The sequence below is a fragment of the Oncorhynchus clarkii genome, chromosome 12, assembly GCF_045791955.1.
Source record: "Oncorhynchus clarkii lewisi isolate Uvic-CL-2024 chromosome 12, UVic_Ocla_1.0, whole genome shotgun sequence".
In the NCBI taxonomy this organism is placed as follows: Eukaryota; Metazoa; Chordata; class Actinopteri; order Salmoniformes; family Salmonidae; genus Oncorhynchus; species Oncorhynchus clarkii.
In genome coordinates this window covers 64,537,702-64,545,284 of record NC_092158.1, presented here as the reverse complement: position 1 = coordinate 64,545,284, position 7,583 = coordinate 64,537,702, and the positions used below count along the sequence as shown (strand labels likewise).

Below are 7,583 nucleotides of genomic sequence, written 5' to 3'. Positions count from 1 at the left end.
CATAAGACCCTAAAGACCCATACACTGATGCTAACTAACTTACCAAGTTATTAAAACGTAACACTTTCTCTCTCCCCATCTCTCTGCAGGTGTAGTGAACGTGCTTATGACCACTCCGCTGTGGGTGGTCAACACACGACTCAAGCTTCAGGGGACAAAGTTCCGCAATGCAGACCTCCGTCCCACTAACTACTCAGGCATCATGGGGTAAAGGCAGCTGCAGTATGAGTGTTGGAAACAGATAAAGTTGTAGATGTGTGCCAATATAAATGTCTGGCTCTCTGGGGACAAGGAGAGAGAGGGAGAGGGAGAGAGAGAGAGAGACTTTCAAACACACATTGTACTACTGTTGTCCTAGTCTGGTTTATTTGTCACTATGTCAGATTGTCTCTAGGGTAAACAGTGTCCCTCTCTCCTCCCCTCAGATGCCTTGGTGCAGATCATTGAAGGTGTGGGGGCCCTGTGGAACGGGACATTCCCCATAAAAACACAGCATGGTAGGAACACATGACAACAACATGGTGGAAACACAAAACATGGTACAAACATTATTGGGCACAGACAACGGCACAAAGGTCAAGAAGGTTGAGACAACAATACATCACACAAAGCAGCCACAACTGTCAGTAAGAGTGTCCGTGATTGAGTCTTTGAATGAAGAGATAGAGATAAAACTGTCCAGTTTGAGTTTTTTTTGCAGCTCGTTCCAGTCGCTAGCTGCAGCAAACTGAAAAGAGGAGCGACCCAGGGGTGTGTGTGCTTTGGGGACCTTTAACAGAATGTGACTGTCAGAAAGGGTGTTGTATGTGGAGGATGAGGGCTGCAGTAGATATCTCAGATAGGGGGGAGTGAGGCCTAAGAGGGTTTTATAAATAAGCATCCGTACACATCTTGATTCAAAATATTGATTTAAAAAGTACAAATATTGACATTAACAAACATTTCCATTGTATTGGAAGTCATACCTCCAATATATAAAAATACCCTGGTATGCTGTATTATATACCTGCCCAACCCTATTTATTCTGGAACTAACTGATCCTGATACTGTTTCTGTCCATTTTTCTAGCTGTTGTCTCTTGAGGTCTTTCTGATTGGTGCCATAGCCAAAGCAGTGGCCACCACAGTCACATACCCACTACAGACTGTACAGTCCATCCTGAGGGTAAGAACAGTGTGTGTATGTGGGCATGCGTGTGTTTGTGTGAATGTTCCTCATGAAAAGGTACTACTGAATCACTTCTACCCAAGATATACACAAAACCTGGTTTTGATATTTGTTTCAGATGTGTATTAAACCAGTAGTGATTTCTGTAGTTATTCAAGTAGTAATGAGTGATAAAATGAGGCGTTTCAAGACTTGTGAACACTACGTATTTCCTAGTTACTGTGTAACTACTGAGCTTTTGGGTATCTATTACTTAAAACCTACACATCCTACCACAATTCCTACATGTTCACTATTGAATTACTACTTAATGCCTACACATTCAGTGTGTAGTGTTGTGTCAGTACTGATTTGCTCCTGATACCTTTTCATTTCCCACATAAACCCTTTTGAATTACAAATGAAGACTGACACATTTACAACTGTTTGCCTATTCAAAATCGCTATTGACATCTTCTTGTGTCACTACTGTGTCTCTACTAGACTAGTGCACATGTAGTTATATCATCAAACAAGAAATGTTTCTACAAATGTAATAGCAGAAATATTACATTAATTACATATTAAATTAGATATTTACACTTTTTGTTCATCCTTATCTATATTTAGAATATAAAGACAAGTACAAGAAACAAACAATTATAAGCCATTGTCAAGCCTCTGCTAACAGAAGTCACATAAGACAAACAAATAAATATTTGAGAAACAATATTAATCTTACCAACAATGGCCTCCGGTCTTCTTATGTCGAGGGCCTCCTTGGTAACAGGGCAAAAGAGGTAAGTAGAATGGGTAAGTATACCAGTATGAACATACTGTACATCTGCATACAAACGCACCTTCTTATTAACTCGCATGCCGAAAACAGGGGCTATATAGCTACATTTCAATGGTGCTAGCAAACAGCTCGGCTACCAACATCAAGTAGTAAAACTCTCTACCTGATTACTAGTGGAGACACTACTGTTTTCCTACCGAGCACCACAAAAATCTACTTGTGTATCTTGAGTAGTTTGTAAACTACACGTTCACTACACAATCCCTACAAGTCTCTGCATTGCCGCTAATGCACAAATAGGTTCCGTGTAGTAATTCTGTTGTACTCTTTCGTGAGGGCTGTCTGTCTGTCCTGTGACTGTGTATGAGTGTGTCCGCCAGTTTGGAGGTTGCGTTTTAGTGCTCTGCTGTGAAACATTGGGCTGTCCCAATGTTTAGTGTTATTCTAGTGGAGTAAGCTCTCCGTGTGTTAATTTCACTGCTCGTTATCTGCATCTCGTTCTCAGTTTGGTCAACACACGCAGCACACAGGCGGATCGCCACTTGTCAACAGCCTGAGAAGTGTGATGCACCTGCTGATCAATAGAGTGAGGTTGGTCCACACACACACCTGCCTACCTTATTTCAACATTTTATTTACCAAGCACCATGACTGCTACCACACCCAGACTTAGTCCGTGGTTGCGTTCCAGGTTGTCTTATTGCCGTCGTGCTGTGCATCTCAGAGGATTCTTATACCATATTCATGTGTTTCCTGAGATGTCAAACACTTCTCCAGGCGCTGTGAGATCTGATCATATGTGCAGCACCATTGCAATTAAGACTACCTGGAACGCAGCCAATGCCTTCATCTCCTACATATTCTGTTTTTCAACACTCTCTCCCGCCATTAGGAAGTATGGCATGCTGGGCCTGTTCAAAGGCCTGGAAGCTAAACTCCTACAGACTGTCCTGACTGCTGCCCTCATGTTCCTGCTCTACGAGAAGATTGCCAGCAGCACTTTCAGGGTCATGGGAGTGAAGAGGCCTGCGTCCAGCCACTAGCCTATCTGTTACATCAGACATCCGATCCCATATTTCTCCCTATTTCCCCCCCCGTAGCCCTAACCCCTCAATGTTGGCATGTCTAAAGGGTCTGGATAGGTATAAGCAGTGTAGCTAGGGGTAAATCTTTCACCATATTGCTTCTATCTTACATATATGCAAGTGTCAAAGGGTTAGGGCCAAAGGGAGGGGAAGGGATTGAACTGAGACTGTACCAGAGATATTAGAGAAAGGATGAGACAGCAGTCCCATTGGGCAATGAATGGGGGAATGTGTAACGCTTCACCCAGAAGACTGTCGACCAATCACTTGGTCCACGCGGTGCATTCTGGGCAACTCTGGGACAAGAAGAGCTCTCCTTCAAACAGTGAATGGGAGTCAATTGGGCGCTAGCTCAAAATCCCCAAATTAGCATCAATAACCCAAACCCTTTTCCTAACCGTAATTCTCCTAATCTGCTGCGTAAATTCTCCTAACCTGCTACGAAAAGCCAAATCTGACGTTCATTTGACAAAAGCTGTATCACTTCTAGCCATGACCGGGCTCTCCTTGTCCCAGGTTTTTTGTCTATTTATTTTTATGTAACTGCCAATTTTGTGTAAGTAGACACCACTTGTTCCTCAGACTCATGTGGATTTCACCATTTTGTACTTTCTATGTTCTTCTAAGATTAGCTGCTTAACTAAATCCACAACATATTTAGTGATGCATTGTTGCTCTTGTCAAATCACGGAGACATTTTTTCATTGTGTCATTAACTGTCTCTCTGACAAACGTATAGCATAATTAAGGAATGTAATTAAATGCATTTTTGTACAGCACAATGTCATGGATGGATAATTCACCAACATTTCAGATTCTCAGAAAGGTAGAAATAAAGTGTTGCTTCTCAAATAAGTACATTTTAGCTTTTTTTTGACCATATGCATTCCCTGTCATTTTCAGATTGTCTTTTTAAAAATCTGTTTTTCCTCTTATTTGCGTACTTCCTGTTACTGATGTGGAGCGTTTTTTTTTTCTTTTACAGTAATATAATTCTGGACCAGTAGATGGGGTCACAGCCCCACAGAATAATAAAGGTTTAAAATGTAGCGTTTACTACGGTGCTATATGTTTAATCAAATTATTGGTATGTATTCCGTTTAACTATAAAATTGTTCGAGTTAACAAAGCATATTTTTATCCACATGTATGCTATTTTAATCTGTTTCACGTCATACGTTTGCGTCGGCCGGAAATTGAATTTCCATCGCCTCTTGTTTTTGTTCCCAGTTAGATTCTGTTCAGCAGCTGGGTTAGGTAGGCTTTTTGTGTTCGAAATTTACGAGATATTTGGTTAGTTTGAACAACTTTAATATCAATTCAAACGGTGTTTGGACAATAACGCAGAGCCATGTCTAAACGCGCTTCTTTTCACACACAACTGTCCTCCATCATGGAAATACTGTCTAGAACCGCAATGGCTCATGTGTGCAAACTGGTTGACGACGAATACGCAGGAATTTCTTTAGAAAATGAGGCTCTCATTGATAAATTGCATAATCTGGAAAGTGAACTGACAATTGTGAAAAGCACAGCTCCCAAGCTGGCTGGAAACTATCGCTCTGTTGGTGTTCAAACTGGTGAAACTATCACCAGAATAGACAGAGGTATGTTGTGGTCTTTTGATAATGCATCCATGACAAGGAGGAGGATGCATGTTGTGTTGACAAGAATGCATGCAGAATGGGGATTTTATAGTCTTCATTCCTTTCCCTTTTAGTCTATTCGTCCTATAGGGGCCACTGTTTTCAATGTGTTTGACACAATATTCCCAAGTGCCAATTCAGTTCTGCATTCTCTTCCAGGGCTAAACGGGTCCCCCACCATCGAAGGAATATTTGGGAAGGAATGGTGCCTTGATCTATGGAACCATGGGGATCCCTACAGCACAGAGAACAGTCCGCAACACATTGCCGAAGTGAGTGAGTAGACTGAGGACAGTTTCCCTTGCCTCATCCGCTGTTCTTCATCTGCACTGATATGAGAAAGCACTAGGCAGGATTGTGGAGGACTCAGAGGACTTACCAGAGGACATGCTGTCAGATGCCCAGCTCTTTGAAATGAGTGAATCAGAGGCTCCCCTACATTATTGACACTTACCCCTTCTGTCATGTTTAGAAGTCTTATTCCTTCAATGCATTTTGTTATTTAGTGTCTACATTTTTCAAGTGGCTCTAAAAATATTTGTCTTATTCTCATAGTCAACAGGGGTGCCTTCAGGCCAAGCTGACGTTAAAGAGGAGGATTTTGAGGTGGAAATCATAAACAGCAGAGACCAACAGGAAAGACCAACAATAATTTTAGACGGTAAGTTGTTAGAGGTTTTGACATATGAGATGTTTGAATTGCCTGGCTGGTGTAGTGCTAAATCGCATAGGTTTAACTGTATACTTTTGATGACATGCACAGTTATAAGACAGTGACCCTCTCTTAATTGGTCATTGTGGAGGTTGGACATTGTTTTTCATGAATAGGTGGACAGGCAATCGAAGCCACAACTCGTATGTGTATTCTTCTTTTTGTATTTTCTCTGTTGCTTCAGGAGATGACGACTTATTGGACAATGGAAGAGAAGGGCCCTCCAACGTGTATCCATCCTTTGATTCCTTCCGCCAGGACAGGCCAGGGAGACGGGATAAACAGGTACTGGAGATGTCAACTACGGATGTCTCCACAGGACACACTTTACGTTTCATATCCATCGACGGAGTGGAGGAGGAATATGGCGAACATGTATTTCCCATTGAGGACGATGAGACGAATGAGTTCCTACCAGACGATACCGAGCTGTTGCCCAACGAAGGACAAGATGAACACATCACAAAGCCAACGTATGCAAAGAAGTCTTTAGCAAAGTCAAAAAGCAAAGCTAGAAAGACTGCTGGGAAGACTAAGACTTTCAGTTACTTTAATAGGTTTAACTTGCACTCCCATAGTAAATCCGACACAAACAAGTTAAGTTGTGTGATTTGTAAGAAGACTTTCTTGCGGCAGAACCATCTGACGATGCATATGAAATCTCACAAATCGCTGTACTGCAGTGTGTGTAAGAACTGTTATCCTGGGAAAACTCAGCTCAAAAAACATAAGTGTGTTGCTCCCGATTATCTGGCCTCGAACAGCTCAAAGTACTTTTGCCATTACTGCGGCAAGTCTTTCAGCTGTCCGTCAAGCCTGAGGATACACCACCTGGTGCACACGGGAGAGAGACCCCACACGTGCACTGTCTGCGGGAGAGGATTCACACAGAAGGGCAATCTGAAATGTCACATGCGCCTTCACACTGGTGAGAAACCGTACAAATGCCTCACATGCGAAATTGGTTTCACCCAGAAAGTATACCTCACTCAGCACTTGGCCAAAGCTCACGGTCAAAAGGAAGATAATAAGAAAAAGAAGGCTGAAGTGCACAAATGTTCTAAGTGTCAGTTGTCTTTCGTCAATCAGCAACTGCTCCAAACACACATGACTGTTCATAAAAATAAATGAAGTATTTTTGGTTGATTGCAATACTCTTGACTTAAAGGGGCAAGCTGCAGTTGCTACATCTATTTTGGGACTTTATTATGTACTCATTTATTGTTGAAGAATATAACTTAATGCATCATGAGGTTAGTTGAACTGTTGTACCCCATCAGAACCCAACATAAACAAAGTAAACACATTTGTTATTTAGCAGACGCTCTTATCCAGAGCGACTTACAGGAGCAATTAGGGTTAAGTGCCTTGATCAAGGGCACATCGACAGATTTTTCACCTTGTCAGCTCTGGCATTCGATCCAGTGACCTTTCGTTTAATAGGGCAACACTCTTAATGACTAGGCTGCCACCCTAAATAGCCTCAAAACATGGATAAAACTATCATTTTGATGGTCAGTCCTTGCATCGATAGCTCTATAAATTTGAGCTGTTAGCCTAGATTTCTCCAGGCCCAGCCCTCAGCTTTTTACCGAAAAGGGTGGGGAGGCCTCTATCTGAACCGCTGATTGCCCCTTTAAAGGATTGTGTGCCTGCTCTGCTCAAACTGGAGAACCAAATACTGTCTAGTGTATGTCATACTTCACAATATTGGAGCGACCTTAACACGTCACCTAGCAACCTTGTCAAGGGGTTTGGATCTGGACGCTGGACCTGGGAGTCCCCCCCCCCCCCCCCCAAATACACTAAGGTATGTTGTAGGCTTTATTTGTCTGAATTCGCTACAACACTAACATGTTATGAATTACCTACAATAAAAGTAAATTGAAGTTTTATTTTGCAAAGAACGTGGCGCATGAGTATTGCACAATTCATAAGTACTGTAATGTTTACCTACCACTAGCCTGTTCTATATTTTAGGCTCAAGGAATTAACCTGCCAATGTTTGATGCAGGATGGCACTGTATCTGCATTGTCCTCTATACGTTGGTACAAATGACATAAGATATCATTAAATGGATGTTTTCAAGTTCTGTTCCCAGCAGTGCATTTTATACTTGTTTTGTACATAACTGACACAATCATGGAAGCATTGTTTTTCTGGAATATATTAATCTACTGTAAACTTAGTTTG

General features: G+C 41.8%; 2 protein-coding genes across 2 annotated transcripts; both read left to right on the top strand.

Moving 5' to 3' along the window:
• Positions 1-146: 146 nt before the first annotated feature.
• LOC139421039 (peroxisomal membrane protein PMP34-like) lies at positions 147-3,929 on the top strand. Its single transcript, XM_071171532.1, has 5 exons — positions 147-207; positions 426-497; positions 1,070-1,165; positions 2,452-2,537; positions 2,839-3,929. The coding sequence occupies exons 2-5, from the start codon at positions 495-497 to the stop codon at positions 2,987-2,989; spliced, it is 336 nt and encodes a 111-aa protein (XP_071027633.1). The 5' UTR covers positions 147-207; positions 426-494; the 3' UTR covers positions 2,990-3,929.
• A 280-nt stretch (positions 3,930-4,209) lies between these two features.
• LOC139421027 (zinc finger protein 649-like) lies at positions 4,210-7,486 on the top strand. Its single transcript, XM_071171502.1, has 4 exons — positions 4,210-4,638; positions 4,837-4,949; positions 5,233-5,338; positions 5,574-7,486. Exons 1-4 carry the CDS (start codon positions 4,383-4,385, stop codon positions 6,518-6,520), a joined length of 1,422 nt encoding a protein of 473 aa, XP_071027603.1. The 5' UTR covers positions 4,210-4,382; the 3' UTR covers positions 6,521-7,486.
• The last annotated feature ends 97 nt before the right edge of the window (positions 7,487-7,583 follow it).